The sequence below is a fragment of the Chelonoidis abingdonii genome, chromosome 17 (assembly GCF_003597395.2).
Source record: "Chelonoidis abingdonii isolate Lonesome George chromosome 17, CheloAbing_2.0, whole genome shotgun sequence".
Classification (NCBI taxonomy): domain Eukaryota; kingdom Metazoa; phylum Chordata; order Testudines; family Testudinidae; genus Chelonoidis; species Chelonoidis abingdonii.
Window position 1 is genome coordinate 5244629 of NC_133785.1, and position 27969 is coordinate 5272597.

Below are 27969 nucleotides of genomic sequence, written 5' to 3' on the forward strand. Positions count from 1 at the left end.
CAGGGAAAGTCTGGGGGGACCAGAGCGAGGCAGGCGCTATATTCCTGTCTGGTGGCAGCGAGATAGATCCAAGCTGGGTATAAGCTTGGGGAAGGTTCACAGTAAACACTCAGATGCTGAACTCTAAGTCCAGATTTGAGACAGACGTTTATTACACCCTACCACAACTAAGTGCTGATTCATTTAATCAGAACCCTCAGTAGATGGTCACATGGAGGAGTCACTCATCCTATGTGGCCCCCTTAACAACCGAAACATCGTACACATTCTTACATTCTCTACTGTTTTGACTAAGCATTCTCTCTTCTGTGCTGGTTGGCTGTTTGTGCCAACCCGCTCCTTCCCCCAGTTTGTGACAACATAATGTACATATAATAAATATCCAAAAGGTGCAAATACCAAGCAAGAAGAATAATTATTTAGCCTGGTACAAGTACGTAACTAGGCTTAACGGGATGAAATTAGGAAATGATTTAGACTAAATATCTGAAACAGCTTTCTAACAGTGACATAACTAAGACTGAAATAGTCTCTCAAAGCAATTGGTTGAGGCCCCATATTTTGAAATATTAGAGCCAGACTGGACATACTACATATTTTCCTGAAAGGAGGATAGACCAGACAACCCATCTCCAAATGAAAAGATTCCCTGGTGGTCATGCCAACATGGCAGATTGCTAATTTTTGGTTCTACATTGAGTTCTGGCTCTAGCAAGTCCAAAGCAAGAACAGAAATAGAATTCCTTTTCTTCTTCTTTGCACCCTATTTGCGTGATCCTCTCTTGAAAGAGATCAGAGTCTCCTTGTGGTTGGAGAAACACTGTCTTAAAGGAGCAGCCAGCATTAAAAGAAGAAGCAGCAGCATGAGTGTAAGAAAGGGGTGAATAAACTTTTTGGCCCGAGAGCCACATCTGGGTATGGAAATTGTATGTCAGGCCATGAATGCTCATGACAGTGCGGGATGGGGTTTGGAGGGCTGGCGGTCTGGCTGAGTGTGCAGGCCTGGGGTGCGGCTGAGGAGCTGGTGGTGCAGGAGGGTGCTCTGGGCTGGAATCGAGGGGTTTGGAGGGCGGGAGGGGGATCAGGGCTGGGGCAGGGGGTTGGGGCACAGGAGGGGGTCAAGGAGGCAGGCTCTGGGCAGCACTTACCTCAAGCAGCTCCCAGAAACAGTGGCATGTCCATTCTCCGGCTCCCACGTGGAGGTGCAGCCAGGTGGCCCTGCGTGCTGCCCTGTCCGCAGGCAGGGGCAGCGCATGGAGCCCCCAGTGTGCCTCGTACATGTAGGAACTGGAGAGGGGACATGCTGCAGTTTCCGGGAGCCATGCAGAGTAGGACAAGACCTCGACCCCACTCCCTGGCTGGAGTGCCAGAGTGGGGCAAGCCCTGGACCCTGCTTCCTGGTGGGAGCTCTAGGGCTGGATTAAAACATCTGGAGGGCCAGATGTGGCCCCCAAGCCGTAGTTTGTCCACCACTAGTGTAACAGCATATGCTTTATTATGGCACAAATAGTGTCTGATTTAGGTTAAATAGGAAGATGCCCAGAATAACACCAAGAAGTGAATGAGAGTTTGCATCACCATTTAATTAATTTAAAAAAATCACGAGTTAATGTTTTATTCCACAAGATCAAGCTTAGAACTTTGGTTGGTTGATGTGAAAATGCTTTCCAACTAAACTATTTACTTTTTCTTTGTAATGCTCATTAGCACATTTCCTTTGAAAATTAAATATCAAAATAAAACAAAAAGAGTGGGAGAGAAAGAACTCTAAGGGTAATTCAGCTAACCTGTGTACCAGTTTTCATTCGTGTAATGGGTGCACGGATTCTAACAGCCACAAGCCGTACTACTTCGACTTCCACTTTATCCTAAAAGGAAAAAAAGCTCTGTAAGAGGCAGATCATTTCATTTAATGACCTCGGTGAACTAGATTTTTAGTATCAGCTAGATGATAAGTTTCCAAACTACACATATCAAAGCAGAGACTTCAGACTTGCCCTTGATTACTGTAGCCTACATTGAGGTTTACACAGCAGAGCCTTCTGTCTGCACAAAGCTCAGTGCAGGATCAGGGCCTTTGTAATGAACCGCTACCTGGATCCACCCCACTTGCCTCAAAATTGCCAGGCTGGGTTGGAGCAGCCTAAGGTACAAATGGGAGGCAGTGGGCACTGACGGGGCACAGCCAGGATCTTTGTCCAGGGAACTGATCTTGTTACCTGAAAGACTGGAACCGCTGACTTCAAGTAGAGATAACAAGCTTTAAAACACCTGGTTTTATGATAAAAGAACAGGAGTACTTGTGGCACCTTAGAGACTAACAAATTTATTTGAGCATAAGCTTTCGTGGGCTAGCTGTAGCAGCCCATGAAAGCTTATGCTCAAATAAATTTGTTAGTCTCTAAGGTGCCACAAGTACTCCTGTTCTGTTTGCGAATACAGACTAACAAGGCTGCTACTCTGAAACCTGGTTTTATGATGCAGTTGGTGACAAAGTATCAGAGGGGTAGCCGTGTTAGTCTGGATCTGTAGAAGCAGCAGAGAATCCTGTGGCACCTTATAGACTAACAGACGTTTTGGAGCATGAGCTTTCGTGGTAAATACCATGCGTCTGACGAAGTGGGTATTCACCCACGAAAGCTCATGCTCCAAAACGTCTGTTAGTCTATAAGGTGCCACAGGATTCTCTGCTGCTTTTGGTGACAAAGGGAAACAATGATTACACTTCTCCCCATAACAAGTGGGTTTCACTGGCATGTGTCTCGTCAAAGCCTCTCGCACCAAGTGTTAAAGTTTAAAAGAAGACAATTGTTTTTAAAAAGACAGAGTGACAAATGTCTCTTTGCAATAAGAAATCAAAATAATTGATTTTGTAGATTTTTCTGTTTGTGTGATCCTGATTAAAATGGAAGTGTGAAAACAAACCAACTGCTCCCCACTCCCTCCTGCCACACACTGTAATGAACTGCAATGACTTGTTTGTTTTCTTTTATTCTCCCTGTAAAAAAATCAACAAATTTGCAGAAAAAAATTGAAGGGAAAAAAAATCCTTGCAGTTTAACTGAAATCCTCTGACACAACAGATGAAAGCACAGACTTGACATAAATCAATACACTATAAATCCAATGTCAAATCAAAGTCAACTCAGTACAGAATGCCTGTCCATAAAAGGACACATCAAAATCCAGCTGAGTAAAGCCCTAAGAACATGAGAGGATTTATGTTCTCAGACTGAAAAAACCATTATGGCAGAAGGGGAAAAACAAAGTCACACATACATATTAGTTGTTGCTTAATTTAAAAGGCACCCTGATGAGAATGGAGTGGTGTTTTAAATGGATGTGGTCTGGAGATTGCTGTTTAATTTCAGCTTAGATAAAATATGGAATGTGTTTACTTATCTACTGTACTGAAGTCTAATCTGTAGAGGATGTGTTTATTGCAGAAGACCAATATAAACATTGACAATCAAACTGAATTATGCCAATTTGACAGCAAGATAGATTGTAAACTACCAAGGTAAGAGCCCATGTCTTCCAACATATCTGTGATATGCATAGCACCCTAACAGCACTACTTAAAAAATAAATAGTCTTTGCTCAAGATTACAGAGTTGATGACTAGCAGGACTAAGGAGGAGAGGATTGGGTCTCCAGGAGGAAGAGAAGTGAGTGATTCCAGATGGGGAGAGTAACAGTGCAAGACAGTAAGGGAGCCAGAAAATCACAAAATGGAAAAATAGGAGGAAGAGAACTAGGGGGAGAAGAGTGGACTGGAGAACAAGAGAGAGAAGAGGAAAGAATAAGAATGAGAGGGAGATGAATGTAAAACTTGGTGATTTCTCTTCTCTGCATCTCCTGTCATTTCCAGAGTTTTATCACTGAAGTGCAGTTGTGGTGACAGGACTAAACCTGGTGGTCACAAGGTAGGAGATTTGGCTGCCTAGTTCAATCTGCTGCCTTGCAGAAGCCACAGGCAGACACTGCTGTCCCTGAGTTACAGACACAGCAAATACTTTTAACAAAATTCTGATCTCTCTCCATTGCTTGCCTCACCTGGGAATCTCCATGTGCCCCCCAAGAAGGCCAAAGGGTTCCACTGTGCAGTAGTTGCCCAAACCCTACCTCAGGCAAACACAAAGACAAAGAGCTATGAGTCTCATGTGCAACACCCTAGAGAATGTTGCACTTTTTTTGCTTTAGAAGCAGGCCTCTACCTGTCTGCCTGCACCCGTCTCCAGGCTTAGCAACTGCCCTCAGTACTGGCACCAACAGGAGCAGTTTCTGGGTTTCATGGCCTGTACCTGGCAGCATGGCACAGACTACAGCAGAGGACTAACTCTGGCCTTGCTTCACTCCCCACAAACTTAGCAGCTGATTGAGATACTCCAGAAGATGACCTGTTATCTAAGGAAGCCATGGACCTCAATGAAAAAAAACAAAACAAAAAAACCCCACCTTTCTAGGCAACCATGAGGTAACTTCTAGGTATGAGCAGTCTCAACCTTTGTTACTGTGGCAGGGCTGGCCTGGATGGATTCTTTTGGCAGTTTTACCAGTCAAGCCTATAGATGTCAAATGTAATAAGTACCAGAGGGCATGCCGATGAAGTGGGTATTCACCCACGAAAGCATCCGACGAAGTGGGTATTCACTCACGAAAGCTCATGCTCCAATACCTCTGTTAGTCTATAAGGTGCCACAGGACACTCTGCTGCTTTTACAAACGTAAATGAGATCGTCCTGGGTTTTGTGCAGAACTGAACTTTCAGGTGGTGAGATTCACAATTTAAGGATCTATTGAAGATATTTCTCACGTTCCAAAGTGAATGCACTAAATCATAATCTGGGGAGTCTGAAATCGCTATTTTTATCCCAATGGAACTAGTGAAGTTATTGTGACAAGATTTTATTTTTGATTATGGACACAGTCCGTGTACTAACCCAAGATCAACATTAACTGGTTCTGTGACACGAGATAATAAAAGTGTTACCTGCGACACCACCACAATTTGCCCAGTCTCTGCATCCACAGCTTGAACCACTCCAGTTACTGTCCCATTTCCAACTGCCTCTCCTCTTACAAGGCCAGTGCTGTTCACTGATGCAATCCTCTCGTCACTGATGGAGAAAATTATGTTGGACTGAGGTTGAGGGCCTCCTTCTGAAGTAATCTGTAGTTATACAGAGACCAGCGCTCATCAACAGATTGCATCCATCACAGCTCTGCTCTAGTTAAATATTTGCACAGGGCCAGGGTTGCACAAGAGAGGGGGTGGCTACTCACCGCTTCCTTTCTTTGTACAGACTACATGAGGACAAATGGGTGGGCATCTGTACTCCCCCAGCAGCACCCAAACCCCCATCTACCCCACATACCAGTACATGGAGCAGGACCAGTGCATGGGAAGCTGGAAATGGGGACAAAAAGCTACACGCATAAAGGATTGTTGCAGCACACATGCTGCATCCCCATGCCAGGGAATTTAAGAAGCAATTCTGCCTCCCTGCATTCCTCGCAGGTGGTGTGACTCTGCTCTGTGCCTGGCTTTGCATACTTAGCCCACAGGTGTCAGTTTTATGTTGGTGACAGGTTTACTGAACACCACAACTCATCCTGCAAGGGATAGCTTTTCATTCGAGTCAGATAAATATCAAAATACTGTTCTGACTACACGCTAAAACAGAAAGGTGGTCAAGGGTGAAGATATTCAACTGGCCTCTGTGCTGGAGAGGAGTTCTGGTCTGAATGTAGCTATGATACCAAGCTAAATATCAACATCCACAAATAAAAAAAATAAATAATTAAGATAGTATCATGGAAGCAAAGCAGTTAGCACTTCTCTAATAACGTATTACAACGACTTCTCAAACAGGAATTACAGTGGAACAAATGTAAAAGTACCTCACCTGAATCACTGCTCCTATGATCAGGGTAACTTTTCTCGGCAACAGCCTAAACGGAGGAAAGACCTAGAAATGAAAGCACAAACGTGTGTTCTCACCACCCTCTGAGTCCGATGAATTATGCCTCCGAACAGCATATACATGTTTGTGCGGCAACTTGGTTAGCCTGAGCAAACTAAGCCTCTGGAAAGCACTGTTAACCCAGGCCAGTAGCTATGTTTGCGGAGAATTACTACTACACTTCTCAAATGCTACAGGAGATTAGTGTTTGGACACATTTTATTTGGAAATAAAAATATTTTTTTCAGGTATTTTACAGGAAAAAAAATGGAGACTGTGCCTGATATAAAAGGAAGGGGGTGGACATGGAGGGGGGTTACCTCCCTTTTATGGACCCCCAGCCAGCCAGTTCGCTATAAATCCCTCTTGGTAGTTGCTCTCTACTTGCTTTATCTGGAAAGGGTTAAAAAGTATCCCTACATAAGTAAAAGGAAGGGAGTGGGTAGCTGACCAAAGGAGTCAATGGGAAGGCTAGAACTTTTTTAAACTGGGGAAAAAAAAACTTTCACTTTATGTCTGTGTTATTCTCCCAGAGAGCAGAGACAGGGCTGGAACTATGCTGTAAAAAGCTTTGGGCCAGGTATGAAAAATCACCAGATCATACCTAGAAACTTCTCATTTGAAACCCCAGATATGTAAGCAGATCAGGAAATGTCTAGGAAGAAGCAATTAGGTTTCTCTCTTTTATATCTTTATGGTTTGTGGACTCCTCTGTGCTAACGCCAGGTGCTTTTGTTTTGCTTGTAACCGTTAAGCTGGACCTCAAGAGAGCAATCTTGATGCTTAATCCTTGTAATTGTTTTTTTAAAAATCTAGCAAAAAGCCTAAGTACCAAATGTATTTTCTTTATGTTTTTAATAAAATTTACCTTTTTTTAAAGACCAGGATTGAATTTTTGTCCCTTAAGAGGTTTGTGCATATGTTGTTTAATTAGCTAGTGACAACAACTGATTTCCTTTGTTTTCTTTCTCAGCTGTTCCCCAGAAGAGGTTGAAAGGGATTGAGAGTTGAAGGAATTCCCAAGTGCGCCTTCCTGGGTTTCCAAAGGGGTTTTTTGCACTTGGGTGGTAGCAGCATCTACCCATCCAAGGTCAGAGAGAAGCTGTTAACCCTGAGAGTTTAATGCAAGTCTGGAGTGGCCAGTATTAATTTTTAGAATCCTCGTGGGTCCCACCTTCTGCACTCAACATGCCAGAGGGGGGAATCAGGCTTGACAGTGCCAAATTATTTTTTTCATACCACTCCAGCCCCACCATAATGAGTATTTCAGATAACATACAATTAGAAATGAAGTTATTTACTTCAATCTGTTGGGGAGCAGAATTGATTTCTTGTCCATTTTTATCAGCAACTGTTGCTGTAAGGCTGGTTTGACCTATGACCGTGCCGTGAACTAGAAAAGCAGCAGTATGGTCATCAAGAGCTTCATCGAGAGGACTGGAGCAAAAGAAAAATACATTAAATTAGGGAGGTCATTGAATGAATTACATTAATAAAAGGGTGACTTAGTGCACAAGGGGTTCATTTATCATCTCAAGGAGTTTTAGATGACAAAGTCCTATGCAGAATAATATACAGGGATCTTAGTTCACTATGGAGCAGCAGGAATATTGACTTCTTAACTGCCTGAAGCTGGCGTACCTTTACATCCAGGATGAAGCACTGATAGCACAGCACAAGTAAGTATACATCACTGATGCCTGAACCCTAACTAACAGAGTACAGAAGGCTTCTGTTTCCACTGATACTAGTTCTTAACCCTTCATCTATTTCCAAGTTAGAAAATATAAAGGGCTTCTAGATGATATGATGATACAGTTCTGTCATTTCTAGAGACTCAGTAACAAACACAATACAATGAGTTGGAGACTCTCATACTGATCTCCAGACAGGCATTTATTCGCTTCACATTGTTTACACATTCTCTGCTCTTGCGATGGTCAGAATGGAATGAAGTGTTACAGCGCATGACTAAGGCCCTGAATCTGAAAAGTGAATGGGAATTAAATAAATGCTCATGCACTCAGCTGAACTTGGACCTTAAGCGTAGCCAGGCCCCACAGAGAGAGACTTCTTTTGAGTCAAATTTTAAAAAAACACTACATATACTTTTCTGCCTGCAATTGATTGGGAGTAATAACGTGGAGGCAGCATGGAGGCCTTTTTAAAAACATCACCCTTCAAATTCATTCAAATAGTAAGAAAATACTTCTACAATTTTACTTTTTCTTCTTCTCCCTATTAGGGAATTGCTTAGAAATTAATGAAAAAATTACCATGAATCAACTTACACCAGCGACACAATCTGCGATGCTGCCCTCAGTTTTAAATCCATGACGGTGAAATATTTAGCCAGAAAAGGTTTCCTTGAGTCATCCAATACTCTAACATAAGCTTTAACGGTTTTCCCAATCTCCACCTGCAATATATATTCAAAACCATTGACTTTTTCCTTGAAAAGGTATATTCAATCATCATTCTTATTTATTGGCATAAATGTCTTTTTACTATAATGTGTAATAAACTTTTAATACTCTAATAAAAATTTAAGACTGGACCCTGAGGTTCTAGCGTTAAGCAGCCCTCACTGCCAGGCATCATTAGTGTCAAGTGAAATGAACGAATTCAGGTGTTTGAATTATGCCCATGCCAGTTGAAACATCCAGAAATATCAACACTTAATTTTGTATAAGATAATGCTTTTTATCTGACATGAAAAACTACCTTGAAAAAAATATATTAGTACAAGAATCACTCTCCCAAACTCTCAGAAAAACAAGACGATGTGAATTAATATTTTTCCAGAAGTATTCATGTATTTTTATTCATAAACATTTGTATTATGGTAATACCTAGAAGCACCAATTGATCAGGGATCAATTGAGCTATGGACTAGGCAGATACAGCGTAAGAATTGTCTTCTGCCCTGACGTGCTTACAATCTACATAGGCAAGCTTGGGAGGGGAAACTCTGTCCAGAGGAGTGAAGTGACCTGTTCGAGGTCACACAGCTGGTCAGTGGCAGAGAGGGGAACAGAACCCCCATGCCGTAACTACCACACCATGCTACCTCTCGTGTACCTCAGCCTTACATTAGGAATGTGCACTAAAGCCAATGACATTCTGAGACAGTCAACAATACTGGATGTTGAAAAAATACGAACCTTGTCAACAACGCGGACGTACAGTTCTTGTATATCAGATACATAGATTTCAGCTTTAGCTGGAGCAGGAAAAGTCAGACACAAGTCATGAATCATTAGCGTTAAGGCTCCTGGAAATAAAGGATACACCTAAAATGCCAAAAGAAAGGAGTATTAGTTGATGCAATTTTTTTTATTTTAATTTGTGTTTTCTTGAGGACAAAACTTATTTTCCTTATAGTACACATCAGGTTGGACCCTGAATCCTTAGACATAAACAAGTTTCTTTATCTCAAAGGATCAGGCAGACAGATATTTTACCCACTGAAGCAAAAGTAAAGCTGCAAAATTTATGTAAGCAATCTCCTATCACTGAGGTAGTGTAAATGGCTTCTGGTAACAATTTCAGTAATGAACCCTAATATGGGGGATGGCCTGGGGTCCTGTATTCTCAAGCTATGAGGAAGACAAAAAAACCCCAAACAAACCACAAATCATCTGGAGCAATAAACACTTTTCTTGGGGTGGAGAGGGAAGGAAGACTAACTTTCAAACCAGTAGCATGGCACCTACAGTATTCAGAATGTTACCTTACATCATCATGGGAGCTACGTTGTAACTGAGGTTGGAAATGCTGTCACTTTTCCCATTGTGACTGCACTTGACTAAGTTTGCTTCACATTATGCAAAAGAATTCCATGTTTAAATAAAGACAATAATTACCAGGTAGCTTTTGAAGTTGAATTTAATTTACAGAAGTACTTTATTTGGCATCATTAGACTACTCCACGTGGTCCTGCCCTACTGATATTCAGTATAGCCACTCTGACATTTCAGACTGGTGAATGCCACCTTCCTAGGAAGACTGGAGTGCATTCTGCTAGTTCTGCAACCAGAAATGAAAGAAAATCCAGAAATATGGATTTTTCACTGAAGTAGGAGAAGGCAGATTGAACTAAGTCTATATTTTTAACAGGTAAAACATCTGATGTATTTTAATAAAACCAGTATTTTTAATCATACAAGTAGTTAAAACAAAAGGTTACTCATTTCATGCAGTAACTATGGTTCAAGATGTGCCCCCCTATGGGTGCTCCATTCAGCTGCGCATGCACTTCTGGAGGCCTTGAGCAGAGATTTTCTGTTAGCAGTGTTCATTTGGCCTGTACATTTGCTCTATACAATCTCATGTTGCACTCCTAGGGTATATCGGATTGCGTGGGTAAACCGCCTTATCTGAACATCCAACAAGAACATTTCAGAACAGAGGGGGAAGACAGCTGGTAGTGGGTTTTTTAAATACATCAAGCGTTTTACCCTTTAAAAATATAGACTTAGTTCAACCTGTTGCTGGAAGTGAGGAATAGGTGTACCGATAGAAGTAACAATCTCTGGGATATCCTATGCAGGATCTGATCATCCAACTCTCATTTGTAGTCTTGGGAGAAGTGCCTGCTGAGCATATCGGCTGTGACATTCTGGAATCCAGGAATATAAATGGCTGAGATCTGAATCTGATGGGCTACACACAAGTTCCATAACCTTTTAGCTTTGGCACAGAGGGAGAGGATCTTGCTCCTTCCTGTTTGTTGATATAGAACATGCAAGCCATATTGACCATCATCATTCTGACCGATTTGCCCCTAACGAGGAGAAGGAACTGAAGACAGCCATTCTTGACTGCCCTGAGTTCCAACAAGTTGATATGGAGAGTGGTTTCCCAAGGTGACCATCTGCACTGAGCTGTGAGCATGTTGAGATGTGCTCCCCACCTTAACAGTGATGATTCCATTGTCACAGTTATTGTTGGAGCGAATGAAAGGGATGCTTGCACAGACATTGCATTGATCTTTCCACCAATTCAGGAAGTTCCTCACCTGGAGGGGAACCATAACTTGTAGGCTGAGGGCCAAACATCAATCTCCTGCCTCTAGAGAAGGGATTATAGCTGCCAGAGTCACCATCTGGAACTTTAGAGACTTTGCAAATTTGTTTAGTTGTTTTAGATGTAAGATCAGGCTCCATCCTTCTTTGGTACAAAACAATATTTTAAGTAAAATAATTTCCCCCTGTGAGGGGAGCGGTCCTGTTGTGTGAAAGGGGTCGCCAGTACAAAAGTTTGAGAATCACTGCTCTAAAAGTTGGGAGGTGGCCAAATGGTTGCAGCTCACAAACTAGAGATAAGGGAGGAGTTGAGCCCTTGACCAATCTGTCAAAATTGCTGTTTCGATTAATGATTGGGTGCTAGCTGAAGGAGGGTAGGAAGCTCTTTTACTCTGGATTCTCTGTCTTTTTCTAGCAGGTTGAGTAAGTGATAAGTTTGGTCACAGAGACCCCCTTGGGACTGTCACCTTACATGCTGCAACTACCTCTGAGCCCGTTTTCTCTGCCAGCTTGGGACTCCAGAACCCTGCTTTGTTGAGCCAGATACATTAGTCTGCTGCAACACAGACCCAGGGTCTGAACCACGTCCCCAAAGATGCAGGCTTTAACCGAAAACCACCCAGCAGGTACTCCTAGCTCCAGCACCCAGATGCCCAGCTCCCAATGGAATCCAAACCCCAAATAAATCCGTTTTACTCTGTAAAAACTTATACAGGGTAAACTCATAAATTGTCTACCTCCTATAACAGTGATAGACAGATATGCACAACTGTTTGCTCCCCCAGGTATTAATCACTTACTCTAGGTTCAATAATAAACAAAAAAAGGATTTTATTAAGAATAAAAAGTAGGATTTAAGGGGTTCCAAGTAATAACAGACAGAACAAAGTAAGTTATCAAGTAAAATAAAGCAAAAACATGCACAATACATTAAGAAACTGAATACAGGTAAACCTCACCCTCAGAGATGTTCCAATAAGCTTCTTTCACAGACTAGGCTCCTTCTTAGTCTGGGCCCAATCCTTTCCCCGGTACAGTCCTTGTTAGTTCCAGCTCAGGTGGTAACTAGGGGATTTCTCATGACTGCCGCCCCCTTTGTTCTTTTCCACCCCCTTTTATAGCTTTGGCACAAGGTGGGAATACTGTGTCTCTCTCTGGGTTCCCACCTTTCCTTCTAAATGGAAAAGCATCAGGTTTAAGATGGATTGCAGTATCACGTGACACTGTTCACATAGCCAATGAGTAATGAAGTCTCACAGGACAGCATCCACGTATACAGGAAGGCTTATAAGTAAACAGAACCATTTGCAATTGTTCCAGTTAATGGGAGCCATCAAGATCCTAAGCCACCATTAATGGCTCACACTTTGCATAACTACAATAGGACCTCAGAGTAATACTTCATATTTCTAGTTTTAGATACAAGAATAATACATTCATACAAATAGGATGAGCACACTCAGTAGATTATAAAGTTTGTAATGATACCTTACAAGAGACCTTTTCCATAAAGCATATTCCAGTTATGCTTATGAGTATGAATATAATGTATTTCCATAAACATATGGAGAGCAACATCACAAGGTGGTTTTGTGAAAACCAGAGAAGTGAACTGGGTGTGATCTGTGGGGAGTTTGAGACCTGCTAAATCTCCTCTTGGTTATAGGGTTGCATATTCCCAGAGATATCAACATGGCCCTAGAGTCTTGCGTGTGCAGGGACTTTTCCATAATTCCTGAGAAGAGTTTCTGACCATCAGACAGGAGATCCTGGGACCTATTCTGAACTCCTCTTTCACAAAACCCAACAACTGGAGCCACAACGCCTTGGGCACAAAAACTGCTGTGGAGATGGATCTAGTGCAGGGATGGGCAAACTTTTTGGGCTGAGGGCCACATCTGGGTGGCGAAATTGTATGCAGGGCTAGGGCAGATGGTTGGGGTGCCGGAGGGAGTGCAAGATGTGGGAGAGGGTGCGGTGTGCAGGAAGGGGCTCAGGGCAAGGGACTGGGGCAGAAGAGGGTGCAGGGTGTATGAGGGGGCTCAGGGCAGGGGGTTGGGATGCAGCAGAGCAGTGGAGTGCAGGAGGGGGGCTCAGGGCAGGGGTGCAGGAGTGGTGCAAGGTGCAGCAGGGGGTTCAGGGAAGGGGATTGGAGCAGGAGGGGTGCAGAATGTACTAGGGGGCTCAGGGAAGTGGGTTGGGGTGCAAGAGGGTGCACAGGGGTACAGCAGGGGACTCAGGGCAGGGAGTTGGGGTGCAAGAGGGGTGTGCGGTGCAGACAGGGGCTTATGAAAGGGAGTTGGGGGGTGGAGTGGCAGTGGTGCACAACAGGGCCAGGGGAGGCTCCCTGCATGCCTGCCCTGTCCCCAGCCCTGTGCTGCTTCAGGAAGTGCTGCGGTCCCGGGGGGGGGGGGGGGGGAGGGCTCCATGTGCGCTGCCCTTGCCGCACCTCCACGTACCTCCCCCAAAGCTCCCATTGGCCGCAATTCCCCGTTCCCGGCCAATGGAAGCTGTGGGGGGCAGTGCCTGAAGGCAAGGACCTAGGGGCTGCAGGGACATTGGGTCGGCCGCTGCTGAGAGCGGCGCGGGGCCCGCGGGACCATGGGGGCAATCCTGCGGGCTGGATCCAAAGCCCAGAAGGGCTGTAGTTTGCCCACCCCTGATCTAGTGGCAGCATCTGTGGCATCCAAGGATGCTTGGAGAGAGGTTCTGGCTAAAAGATGACTATCCTTAATGATGGCCTGTAAATTCTCGATGCTCCTGTGGAAAATGTTCAATAAAGGATGAAAACTTGTTTTCATTTGTATAGTCCTTGCTGGCCACGACTGACTGATTGATTGTGATCCGAAATTGGAGGGTTGTGGATGAGCAGACCTTCCATCCAAAAAGGTCTACCCTTTTCTGGTCCTTGTCATAAAAGGAATAGACCTGGCATAGCGCTATCTATAATGCTCGTTCACAGCATCCACCACCAGGGAATTAGGTGGGGGGTGGGAGAACAAAAATTCGGAGTCCTGTGGGGGGTGGGGGGGGTGTAATAGTTCTTATCTGCCCATTTACAAGTTGGTGGTTTGATGGTAGGAGTTTGCCACGCTGTCTTTGACGGATCCAGGAGCACTTCATTAAAGGGTAGCGCAACCCAACTGGGTGTCGCTGATTGCAAAACGGAGTCAGGAGCACGTGATGTGAGTTTTTAACCTGAAGGGAGTCTGCCATTCTCTTCACAGGGTCCTGGAATTTATTAAAATGGAGATGAAGATGAAATAGGGGTTTGAGGTGTAGCCCGTTTGCCCTAGCCTCCTATTCGTCAAAGGTCTCCTTATGTTGGGTCTTTGGTTAAGGAGACTGTTTGCTCTAGTTTCCTGGACCAGTGGAGCTGGAGGTGTGGCAAATTGTTGCAGATATGCTGCCCAAGATCCCAGTAGGGCCACTGGGGAGGCCCACACAGGAGAAGGGCTAGTACCCAGGAGTGATCTCACCATGACAAATGTGGGCAAAGGTCATTGTCGAAGTATGAGTTCCTATAATAATGTGAAGGAGAACCCCACACTGACAAGGACAAGACTGAATGTCTCCTTCATCCTCCTCAACATCCTCCAATGAAGTGTCCCAGGAGAAAAGAAAGGTGAATCCTGCAGTACTGGGAAGCACTGGTAATTTGGAGACCAGGGTCATAGTAAAGAGAGTAATTGGTACTCATAAGCAGGCAGGATTCCAGCTCATCTAACACTGACAAGTCCCCAGAGTAATGGAATTCCTGCAGTAGCAAGTGGGTCGGTACCAACTCAGCCGTTGACTTGGGCTGTACCACTGGTTTGGAGTGCACAGGCACTGAGGACAAAGGCACGTGCTTTGATTTTGTCAGCACAGATGGAGCTGAATGGGAAGGCACCATTGGTAAGTCTGAAATAGACAGTCCTGATCTGGAGGCAGATGGTATCAAGGCCCTGCCAGCACCATGTTTCTCCAAAGTGTTCAAGGATCTCCATGTTCTGCTGGTACCAAGTTGAGAGGTCAAGGCTTCCGATGCCATAGACCCAACAGATAGCAGGACTTCTTGGGAGCTGGCTCCTTGTGGTGGGGGACAGCCACTCTTCTTTGAGGCCTTCCCTGAGACCTCTGAGATCTTCGCCTTTTTAGGCAAGATCTTAGCCAAAGTAGAAGGGATCCTGGCTCTGCCTGGAGGCCAACATATGGGGCAGGGAGGTGGTCTCATGACCTGACTTGGAAGCAGGTTGAAGGGAGTACTCCATCAGCTGTTTGGTCTCCTGAATCTTCTGAACTCTAGATTTTAGAGCCAGGAAAAAAAGGTACACTTTGGGAGATCTGACTCTCCCACGCAACAGATATACTTAGAATGGCCGTCGCTGATCGGGATAGCCTCCCAAAAAGAGCATCAGTGTTTGAAACCTTGTGAGCCAGGCACGCCCAGCCAGGCCAAATAATGGGGAAATGGGGAAGAAATAAAATGAGGAGAGGAAAAATGGAAACCTCGCACAACTACCTAATTCTATCCTAATAACAATTAACACTAACTAGAAACACTAAACTAATTAAACAACAACTATAAAATCGGCTGAGGCATGCACAAGGTGGACACACTAGAGCTCTGTCTCAGGCCAAGGTGGCAGAGACGGAACTGAGAGCGGTTAGCCTGCACAACCCTATATACCCTCAGAATGTGGCATAAGGCTGTACAGAGCACCTTTGCAGGCCGAATGGACATTGCTAATGGAAAATCTCCAATCAAGGGCTCGAGATGCATTTGTGTACCTGAAGTGGAGTACCCACAGGGACACTACTCATAGAACAGATCTTGTTTCATCTATTTCACAAGGCCTCCTCACTGCTCACCCCTAAAGTTTACCGTTCCAAGATGAAATTAAGTTCATATGAACACATCAGGCATAGTATTCCTGTAGCCATATGGGAGAGCTGACTGAAGAGATTTTAAGAACTGAGACCAACTGCATAAACTTCAAAAACAAATTCAGCTTCTTAGAATAACAAACTTTTTTCCCCTTTAACTGACAGTCTCCCCGTGAAAGTATTGCAAACTCCCTTTTTCTACAGCAATACAGAGATATTTTTATCAATACACACCACCAGTGAAGAACAGTCATCTCTGATATCACTAATATTCAATTAATTCTATTAGTTTTGTTGAATTTGTTGCCATTTACAAAGAATTCTGCGTGTTAAGTCATGGCATTAACATTCCTCCCCTCTTCCCAATAAAGAATATGATTCATATATATTATTGTTCATTGCAGATAACCCCTAATTCAAATGTATCATCAGTGGATGAAATCAAGCATAGCTGCAGAGTAATACTTAATGCATTTTCTTCTGTGTGACTACCAATATATCAAATCCCTGTAGAAAGTGGGCCTGATACTTAAACAGACCTTTTCCATCTGTTATCCTTTTGAAGTTAGAAAATATTACAGCTTTCTCCCTTAGCATTATTAGAAGAATTTGAAGATTTTACAAACATCTTTGCTAACCTAAAACAAATATTATAATGTCACTGCTGTAATCAACTGATCTTTTATATACGTTATTTCTGAACAATTTTGTGTTTTCAGAATACTTTAATGATAGGAGAGTTTACTATAGATATTTTATCACCTTAGAATCCTTTGCTATTACTGCTTCCTGAAGTCTAGTATAGAGATATAAACCTTTATCTTGTCACTAAGATTAACTGACTGTCTGTTTGACCATTCCTACATGAGCGCTGCTTATTCAAATAGGGATGTGAGATGTAACAACATTTTGGTTATGGTAACACAGCTAGTTTCAGTTATTTTCATTCAAACCTCTTGAGAATGGACAGTTTCTCTGAGCTGCAAGGGCGTTCAGGGTATTAGCATGCAAATAAGCACAAGTGGAGTTTATATTATGTGGCCTGCGTTCTTAACCAGGGTGCAGCAACTTTAGTTTTGCAAGATCTCTGTGTATTTACGAGTACAGTTCTGCAAAATTACTCATTTGGGCTTAGAAGTATTTGAGAGCAAATTTCTATTATTGGCAAAGTTTACAAACCTCATTCAGGCTTGAATTTGTAATCTATATACCAGGTCCCCACCCCTTCCTCAAAACAACAAACCTATACTATGTATCATAATTTGTCTATTTACTCCACCAATAGTGGCAATTTAAATTTGCACAACCCAAATATTGATTTGTAGCCTCTAGTCTCACTCATACTGAGGCATGTGCTGACTTCCCTCATGAGTCTCTTTAACCTTATGTAATGGTTCCAAGGTCCACTGACTTTCAACAGTCCCTGCAGAAGGAAGTTACTTACCCTATGCAGGGGATCTCAAACTGGGGGTTGGGACCCCTCAGGGGGTCGCGAGATTATTACATGGGGGGAGTTATGAGATGACAGGCTCCACCCCAAATCCCGCTTTGCCTCCAGCATTTATAATAGTGTTAAATATATAAAAATGTGTTTTTAATTTATAAGAGGGAGGTGGGGTCACACTCAGAGGCCTGCTGTGTAAAAGGGGTCACCAGTATAACAGTTTGAGAACCACTGCCGTACAGTAACTAGAGTTCTTTGAGAAGCTGTAGTCAGTGTTGATCCCACTCTGGGTAAGCACCCGCTTCTCACGTGTAGAACTGGATTCTTTTGAAAACCACTGTCCATCAGGGACACCCTGTGCCTCTTTACGTTCCCGTTTGCGGTTATGAAGAGATGGTGGAATGACCCTGTCCTAGTTTCCTCTCAATTCGCAGCCCATATTGCTGAGAAGTGGGGATGGAAAGAGAGTGGTGGAAGTCATGCTCTGATGACAACATCTCGAAGAACAACCATCATTGCAGGGTGTGCATCAGGGCAGCTCCCACTGTAGGGCAAGAAGTATCCCTGCTGGATAATGGAATGAGGAGTACCAGCTGCATCAGTCAAATAATGATCAGAGCTCTGATCTCCTGAGCTTGGCACCAGAGCCAGCCACCATGTCAAGGTTCAGTCACACTGCCAAGGGCAGGAAGAAGAAACTGAGGGACGGCTGCAGCTGCCCTGCTCTTTATGCTCTTATTTGGGAACATGAAGAGACACAGAGCACAACTATGGCTCCAATAGCACCCCATCAAAACAAAACTGAATCCCATGTGCACGCACATCACCAGTGGGATCCACACTGACACATACTCAAAGAAGAACCTTGGGGACATGCTAAGTGTTGAGGACTTGAAAACAGAGGAAGTCATTTAAAGATCTCTTTGAGAGAAAGGGAACAAAGAAATCTGACTGTAGAGGTGGTGGGAGCATTGTCGTCATCCCTGTATAAGAGATTAAGGAAGAAAAGACAGTTAATTCTTCCTTGAAAAGGGCCAACACGTAATCTGCTGCAAAAATCCAGACCAACTCACCAGAGCAACAGCCAGGAATTATGACAAGTTATCATCACCCAATGAATATATATATTTATTTCATACAAATATTTAGGAGAACAGGAAGGGATCCGACCAATTTGCATTTGTAATTCTGAATGTGTTCTTTTCCAAAGGCACATTAGCACTGATTTATGGATGTATACAATGAAAATCATAACAGGAAGCTGGACTGACAGAGCGTAGAAAAAGATGCAGACTGTTAGAGTTATAGCAATATGTGTTGAAATAAGGGTAGGATGCCTGCCATGTAGTTGGTTTTATTATTACAATAAAAGCAAGTTGTTGAAATGCATTTATAACTGCATTTCTCCACTGTTATCCAAGTCTACCTTCTGCTCCTTTTAAAATACACATTTGTGTCTCTAGCATGGTGTATTACAGACTCATAGACTCATAGGTCAGAAAGGACCAATATGATCATCTAGTCTGACCTCCTGCACAAAGCAGGCCACAGAACCCTACCCATCCACTTTTATAACAACCCCTAACCCATGACTGAGTTATTGAAGTCCTCAAAATTGTGGTTTGAAGACCTCAAGCTGCAGAGAATCCACCAGCAAGCGACCCATGCCCCACGCTGCAGAGGAAGGCGAAAAACCTCCAGGGCCTCTGCCAATCTGCCCTGGAGGAAAATTCCTTCCCGACCCCAAATATGGCGATCAGCTAAACCCTGAGCATGTGGGCAAGACTCACCAGCCAGCACCCAAGAAAGAATTCTCTGCAGTAACTCAGTTCCCATCCCATCCAACATCCCCTCACAGACCATTGAGCAGACTTATCTGCCGATAATCCAAAATCAATTGCCCAAATTAAACTATCCCATCATAACATCCCTTCCATAAACTTATCAAGCTTAGTCTTAAAGCCAGATATGTCTTTTGCCCCCACTACTCCCCTTGGAAGGCTGTTCCAGAACTTCACTCCTCTAATGGTTAGAAACCTTCGTCTAATTTCAAGTCTAAACTTCCTAATGTCCAGTTTATACCCATTTGTCCTTGTGTCTACATTAGTACTAAGCTTAAATAATTCCTCTCCCTCCCCAATATTAATCCCCCTGATATATTTATATAGAGCAAGCATATCCCCCCCAGAGCCTTCTTTTGGCCAGGCTAAACAAGCCAAGCTCTTTAAGTCTCCTTTCATAAGGCAGGTTATAATTTATTGTACTCCCATTTTCAGATGAAAAAACTCAATGGATAATTCTTGACATAATAAAGTAAATAGAGAGTGGCACATTTTCCCTCAAGATGTACCAACTGCCTGCAGACCCCTGTAAGTACCTGAAAGAAGATGTTGCCATTCAGGAGATAGGCCCCAATCCTGCAAACACTTATACACATAAGAACATAAGTATGGCTGTGCTGGATCAGACCAATGGTTCATCTAGCCCAGTATCCTGTCTTCCAACAGTGGCCAGTGCCAGGTGCCCCACAGGGAATGAACAGAATAGGTAATCATCAAGTAATCCATCCTCTGTCGCTCATTCCCAGCTTCTGGCAAACAAACAGGGGCTAGGGACACCATTCCTGCCCACTCTGGCTAATAGCCATTGATGGGCCTATTCTCCATGAATTTATCTAGTTCTTTTTTGAATCCTGTGGTGGTCTTGGCCTCCAAAACATGCTCTGGCAAGGAGTTCCATAGGCTGACTGTGCATTGTGTGAAGAAATACTTTCTTTTATTTGTTTTAAACCTGCTGTCTATTAATTTCATTTGGTGACTAGTTCTTGTGTTATGAGAAGTAGTAAACAACACTTCCTTATCTACTTTCTCTACATCAGTCATGATTTTATAGACCGCAATCATATCTCCCCTTAGTCACCTATTTTCCAAGCTGAAAAGTCCCAGTTTTATCAATCTTTCCTCATATGGAAGCCATTCCATACCCCTAAGCATTTTTGTTGCCCTTTTCTGAACCTTTCCCAATCCCAATCTTTTTTGAGATGGGGCGACCACATGTGCACACAGTATTCAAGATGTAGGCATACCATGGATTTATATAGAGGCAACATGGTATTTTCTGTCCTATTATCTATCCCTTTCTTAATTATTCCCAGCATTCTGTTTGCTTTTTTGACTGCCGCTGCACATGCTTAACTTTACTACCAGGAGTAATTCCATTTAAATCAGTGGCGCTACTCATGGTACTAAAATGAAGCACATGCATGAGTGTTCACTGAATCAGGACCTAATATTGGTTTTAGTAACACTTGAATAATTTCTAGATCATGGGGAAAATGTAGCATGACACAGACTGTTTTACCATGGAAAGGAGAAGCACAAAACACTCATGAAGTTCAACTCTGGACCTCTCCATGAAGGTCTCAATTATCTGGGAAGCGTTTAGGCTGGGATTTACAAAACCACTCAAACTGCCACTGACTTCCACGAGAGCAGAGTTAGGCCTGTACCGAGAACACCTGAAAATCTCAGCTTTAGACCTCAATGAACAGCACTACAGAAGCCTCAGAACAGCTCTATAAAAAGGAAGAACAGATTTTAAACAGCAACTATAAATATTTAAATCTGACAAATTTACTTTGTTTGTTTTAAAGGACAAAAATGCTTGTACTGGATAAGTCATTTATATTGTAGGAAGAGACCTATTATGACAACAAAAACAAATTAGCATGAATAAAATACCTGGAAAATCTTCTACAATCAGAAACAATTACAAGAAAACACTTCACCTAGAAAGAGCATTTACTGTCAAATGTTAGTGTCAGGTCTTTTCTTATGTCCTTGCCATGCAAAACTAAGTAAACTCCCCTGCTGTTTCCTAACCAAAAGGATGGACGATATAGATCTTGACAGTAAAGAGTGCAAGAAGCTACTTACTAGATCTTGCTGTCAAATGTGGTGTGATAATAGAAAATCGAAAGGCACCAACAGGAAAGAAAACCAAAGGATTTTTACAATCTCTTAGTAAGCACTTCCCTTCTCTTTATAATTTGTTAACAGCACAATTTATTATGAATCATAACAAGCTGTTATCTCTCATCATACCAAAAAGGCAACACTGAGATTAGCATACTCAGATCATTAAAATAAATACACAGAAGCATTATTCTACTCACCAAAGCAATGCCTTGAGCTTCTTGATAAGCCACTTTTACAACATTTATAATACTGGTGTTGATGAAAAAATACCCAGAACCCTCTTTGATGAGCAGCTCTGCCTGCAAAAAGGAAAAGCATGCAGGATTACATCTTTTTAGTACATTGCCAAAACTGTAAAACACTTACTCTCCTAGCTTTTGTGACACTCCACCTCCCCCAAGATACAAATTAAAATAATTATTAAGAAGATTCTTTACCTTGACATCAGGATGATTGTAGATTGTAACATCACTAGGACTCACTTTCACATCTTCTACAAGTATCAGCTCAATGGTGGCAGACACAGGGATAAGAGGTTCATACTGAAAGGAATAATGCAGATTACTGATCAACTGGGGTAGCACGCAATTAAAAGCCAAAGGAGCGTCAGTTACTCCTCTATGCAGGGAAGGATGGATTACCAAGATATGTAAATGGACAACGGAAGTGGAAATTAGGAAACAGAACATCTCCAACGATCAACGTACAGATGGGGTTGCTTATCTGTTATATATGCAGAGGCACACAATGAATGCTGCAGTGTTCTGCTTATGCCCAAAATGGAAGACAAGGCGCATAAGCCTGTGCATTAGCAGCTTGAAAGGATTAATTTATGATGATTGGCATACATGTGTAGGGTTTATTAGATCACCAGAGACATTTTGGAGGCCTTGATGTTACAAGTTCAGATAGAATTCTGACTATAGGCTTTCAGTCTTTCTTGTCCTTCCACATTTCCTTTTCAGAATTACACACAAGTTATCCACAAAAATCAACAAATAAAATAAAATTAACCCACAATTACTTGCAAGTACATAACCACTATACAAAATTGTGCTACAGAATCTGGTTTAATCATTTTATCCCAATGACATTATGTTAAGCAGGAAAAATTCAGAGCAGCCTTTTCAGGGGAAGTTAGTATTATATCCCCATTCAACCCATTTAGTTAAATTATTTTGCTCAATATAGAGAGGGATGTCATCCACAATGAAACACTTGGGTGCTTTACTTAAAGAGAGGACAGGCAGTCAAGACATCTTAACTAGCATAGCTATTAACAAGATATTTGTTTTTTTCTTAAAAACAAAAAACCTCAAAACAAATCAACACAAAAACAAAACAAAAACTGCCAGCTTTCTTTGCGATAATGTTCATGCTGCAACGGGAATGAGCAAACAAATCAGTATTTTCTGTCCTTTAAATTACTGATGTATGTGTCTGGATACCAGAAACTGGCTGCGTAACCAATCTTTGCTTTGGCAAAATACAGGTTTCTCCCACATCTGGAATTTAAAATGAATGGAAGCTAAAACCTGGTACCTTAGAGGTGTGTGAAGTCATTTTGTGTGGGTGTTTTATGGAAAGGATAGCACAAGAAATCAGTCCTGCATATTTTTTGGGGGGAAATGTAGAATTTTCCAAACTTGAAGAAAAATTCTACAAAATCACTATTTCTAGGTATCTGTCCATCTCTCGGACTGCCTACCTGATGTTTGGTGTTGAAATGATAAAATATAGGGCAATTGTTATTTGTTTGTCTTAAAATAAGGTAGAATTTGAAGGATCACATAGTAATACCAGGGTACTGATGTTCCTATTACATTCCACTTTCCTTACAGGAGTTATAGAAGAGGGACTGAATAGGTCAGGGGAAAAAGAGACATAGAGGATGAATGGGTCTGTCAATTTAAATCTAGTTCTGTGTAATCATGAACAAAACGAATCATTATGGATGGCGTCCAAGAGTTGGTTTCAGTCTAATTCCTAATTGGGCACATGCCCACATGATACAAAACAACTTCCCAACTGGAACAAATTGGGATCCTTGCTGGCAATCTCAGTGCAGAGCCAAGGACTGAATGGCAATTCTGATTATCCTCCCACTCCTACAGGATCTCACCTCCATAGCAGAGCTGGGGCATACTGACAAAGCAGGGAGGAATTCACATGACTGCTGTCCAAATGTATGTTATAAGCTAAGATAATTTCAGTCTCCCAGGCAATAAATTCTGCACTTTGTTTGAATCTTACATACACCTGCGCCCTAGCAGCGTTTTCAAAGAACCACTTAGAAAAACATTTTCAGCAAAGTCCTAATGCTGTTTATTCTATTTTACACAAGTAATTAGATCTCCAAGACAAACGATATGCGATGCAGGCTTCTTTTGGCTTGTTTGGATTTGGTTTTTGTAAATTAGTAACTTGCTGTGTACAAGTCCTAGCTGATCCCACAAGGAAATGCTCACAACCCTCCCTTCTCCAGTTTAAAAATATATATTTTTCAAAAATTAGGTCACTAATTTGAGTCAGACTTCACTGCTTATTGAGACTACTTTTTGCTGCCACCCTCACCGTGTTTATAAAATGTCGACTTAGTGAAGCATTTCAAGGCAGGTACTACGGCTTTTTATATAACTATATACATCCCCTAGCCAGCACATGGCTGGTACTATACAAATAATAATCTCACTGCTCTAACAGACGCAAGTCAAGTCGAACTACAGAGATACAGTCTGACAATCATCAATGTGTCAGAGTTGTAAAGGCTGAAACTTTCTGCTCTATGTTGCAACTAAATCCTAAATACTGTCGTTTCCCCAATGATAGTTGTATCAAGCAAATGGTTGCTTAAGTGAAGGACAACCCGACAAAGCTTCATTAATCCATTAAAAACCCTGAATCAAAGAATATTAAGTGAAATGAAATATGAAAATTCTTTATGATCCTCTTATCCAGATTGTGAAAAAAGAAACGGTTATATTTAAGGTAGGTAAATAACTAAGAATAAAAAAAAAAAAAAACACAACTGGGGACACTCTATAAATAGATCGATGTGGTTCTGTCTTGGGAAGATGCTAATAAAGAATTAGCTTGTTATTTTTAAACTAATTAAGCATAATGCAGCAAGGAAATGAATATATAGGGCAATCCTCATTAGGGCACTATGGGAAAAGAGAGACTAAATTATACTTCAAAGTACCGGTATATTCACTTTGGCTGCACTGAGATGAGACTGCTGGTATCCTGTCGCAGTAGCGGAGACAACAGTTGTTCCAGACTCACGATGAACTAGAACAGTTTGCAAGCCTGAAAAAAAAACCAAAGTGACAGATTTACAACAGGAAGAGCTGTTTACTAAATTTCAGCTTAAAGCACTCCCAGAGAAGTCATATTAATCAAGCTGCGGGGCAGAAGGAGAGGGGAGCTTATGGCCATTTAAAATTAATGCTCAACATCTTTTCCACTTTCATTTTATAGATTTTTAAACAGCCAAGGATTTTTTTTTTTTTACACATGTAGATTTTTCTTGGAAAAAATTCACACCCGGTTAGAAAACAAACTTTAAAAAATTAAAGGTGATTGAATGTTTGCAGGTCAGATTATGAACTCTATTTTCTTGGCACTAGCATAAACATCACTAATTGTAATTAACCCAGTCTTCCTCCAAACAACATAGTGCATAATCTTAACTGATCTGTACCATGCATTTTCTTCTGACCACTTCCATCCTCTTTTAGAGACAGCTCCATCGGCATACTGGGCTCAATGTTGGCTAAGGAAACTTTTGTTGATTCCCAGTTAATACCAAGGGAACTGAAATTATCAAATTTACGCCCCTGCTGGTCAAAAGCAGCCAAGTCCAATACAGGATTGCGATAGTTTGAAACAGGAACCTGAAAAGGAAAAAAAAAAATTGGACTGGAAACTGAAGAGATGCTAGGATTCCTTTGATTCCTGAAAAACAGTTACATGCTGCAGAATGGCAACTTTCAAACAAACACATCACCTTGTTCAGTTCCATGAGATTTTTAAGGTAAAGTTTTGTCATTAGAACATTTCATAAAAAAAGTAACGGTAAACCAGCCACCAATGAAAAGCCATATTAGATGGTACTTCAACTTTTTTTTATGTGCCAATGAGTCTACTTATAAAACACTTGAGCAGTCTCTGGATTCTGAAAAATGAAAGAGGTTTGGAGATATTAACTTGCTATTACACACAAGATGCATTTCAGGGTTATAAATCTTTCAAAGGGCTACTAATGATATCATAAACTTCAAGTCTGATGCCTGAGGAGTTTGTGACAACAGTTCAACCCAAAACTGTTTTAATAACATGTCAAAATATCTACCTCAAGACATTAAAAAAAGACAACAAAGAAAATATATAAAGTTACACATAAAGGCAAGACTTCTAATTTTGTGAAACTAAAATATTTTGTACTTATGAATGCTGATGCTAGGATGCCATGAATGTCACATGCTAGCAGGGGAGCACAAAAAGTTTTACTCATTTGGATGATGGAGTCCTATCTCCTTAACATAGGTATAACCACCAAATAAACACTGCCTATGTATTCTGGGCCAGATTTTCAAGCATGCATGCACTTTTACATATGCCCAAATTCAATGCACAACACTCTTTCCCACACTAATTCATGCATGCATGTAGATATTTGTACACAAACAAACAGTGGCACCTATACAAGTTAGGCACATGTGCGTACTCACAAGCATTTTAAAATCTGGCTCTATCAATACAATAAACGTGGACTATCCAGATTAGAATCAAAGGGTATGAGGAACAACTGTTGTACCCAGAAATAGTTGTTAAAGACATATTTTTGTTTAAAGTCAGATAAACAGGGTAGCAGACCTGCATTTTGTTTTATACTAAGTTTTCAAACAAAAAATACAAAAACAAGGATGTTATCAAATACACACTAAGAACAACTGGGAGGTCAGAAGAAGGAAACAGAACAGAATCAAATTTCGCAAGAAACTCATGCATAGCAGAGAGTACATACAAGGGAGGAGTTCCTCTGTCCTTATCCCAGATGACCCATGAAATCCTAGGAGACATCACTCTAGAGGCCCTCTGACAGGGGCACTTGGAGGTCAGAGGACATGACCCACATGCTTTTGCACACACATTCTATTACCTGGTTTGGCCCCTATACAAACACTCAAACAAACCCCTTATTACCCCTACATTCTGATTATTCTTGTTCCTAGCACAGGTGGAGTTGGAACTAGTGCTGGTCAGTTAGAACATAGGTGCTCATTATTGCTGCTCTTGCAGCCTGTGAGCACGCCTGTTTTGGGATACTGCCACATAGAGGCACAATTTGCCTTTTAGAGGTGAAATGAGTGGATCGCTCCTGGGTCATTATCAGACTTACCACTTGCTTGTTTTGTTGCAGCAAAGGGCAGGAGAGGTCAAGCTGAGGATTTGCATAAATAGGAGTCAAAGTGAGTCGGGAAGGGGCTGCGCAGATAAATTTCATAACGGCAGGTTCGATGGCTGGAAAAGGGTTGGTAACTGTGGGCTTATTTCCAACTGTTAAGGCAATCACCTGTATGACATTTGGGAAAGTCAATAAGGTAGATGAAAGCAAAGAACAACGGAGAGCAAGTATATTTTACAGGTATAACTATCCTGCTTGAGGCATCTCAGTTATTTTCTGGTATCGAGATAGAATAAATAATATATGATATGAAGGGCTCATGAGTTCATGCCCCAATCACATTCTATACCACAGACAGACAAGTGAAACGAATACATTTTAAATGCTGTTCCAGACCATTACCAAAGCACAAATTCTCAGTCCCTTTTCATAGTTATTACTATCTCACCAAACTGACAAGAAGGCGGCTTTCGGAGCTTATAAAGACAGTCATCTGGGGTCACTCTCTCATAAGAGGGAAAGGAAGTCAACAGGGAACTGGGGTGGAGGTCCTGTAGCCACTTCAACAGCTTTAAAAACAGCATTTTTTTTTTTTCATTTTTTCCCTGCAGCTCTCTCTCAGATGATATTAGACTGAATTAAGTGCAGGCACCTTGGATTTTCCCCTTGTTGGCTGCCTATGAATAATCCCTATCAACTATTGGTGAGAATTATTGCAATGACATTCAGATTAGATCATTTCTGTATCATGAAGGTTCCGTATTATATACCTCTACCCCGATATAACGCAGTCCTCGGGAGACATAAAAAATCTCACCATGTTATAGGGGAGATCACATTATATCAAACTTGCTTTGCACCCCCCCCATTCCTTATTCCCTGACCGCCCCCACCAGAGACCCCTCATCCCTAAACATCCCCAGGACCTAACCCCCTACCCAACCCCCTTGTCCCCAAGACTGCTCTGACCCCATCCTCTCACCCTCACCCCCCGACAGGCACTCACCGGCAGCGGCAGAAAGCGGAGCAGCCTGGAACCAGTCCGATCCACTCTGCCAGCTCCCAGCCGTGGCGCTCCGCTTCCTGCTGCCAGTGAGTGCGGGGAAGTTGGGGAAAGGTTTCCCCCTCACACACACACACACACACTGCGCACCAGCGGCAGAGTAACGCAGCCCCAGCCCCCTCCAGTTTCCTTGCACCGGCTGGGGAAAGGTCCTGCATTCACCTGCGGCGGGAAGTGGAGCGCCATGGCTGGTAATTGGCAGAGTGGAGCTGG

General features: G+C 42.3%; 1 protein-coding gene across 1 annotated transcript in view; it reads right to left on the reverse strand.

Annotated features, from left to right (window-relative positions):
- NUP210 (nucleoporin 210) overlaps window positions 1-27969 on the reverse strand; it is a 126097-nt gene that overhangs the window by 32313 nt on the left and 65815 nt on the right. Inside the window, exons 16-26 of the mRNA XM_032764187.2 lie at window positions 26688-26861; window positions 24987-25179; window positions 24486-24592; window positions 21721-21825; window positions 21481-21582; window positions 9131-9259; window positions 8258-8385; window positions 7268-7403; window positions 5910-5972; window positions 4994-5173; window positions 1788-1868 (exon numbers count right to left, since the gene is read on the reverse strand). Coding sequence (XP_032620078.1) covers window positions 1788-1868; window positions 4994-5173; window positions 5910-5972; window positions 7268-7403; window positions 8258-8385; window positions 9131-9259; window positions 21481-21582; window positions 21721-21825; window positions 24486-24592; window positions 24987-25179; window positions 26688-26861 — 1398 coding nt within the window. The remainder of the gene's footprint in view (window positions 1-1787; window positions 1869-4993; window positions 5174-5909; window positions 5973-7267; window positions 7404-8257; window positions 8386-9130; window positions 9260-21480; window positions 21583-21720; window positions 21826-24485; window positions 24593-24986; window positions 25180-26687; window positions 26862-27969) is intronic.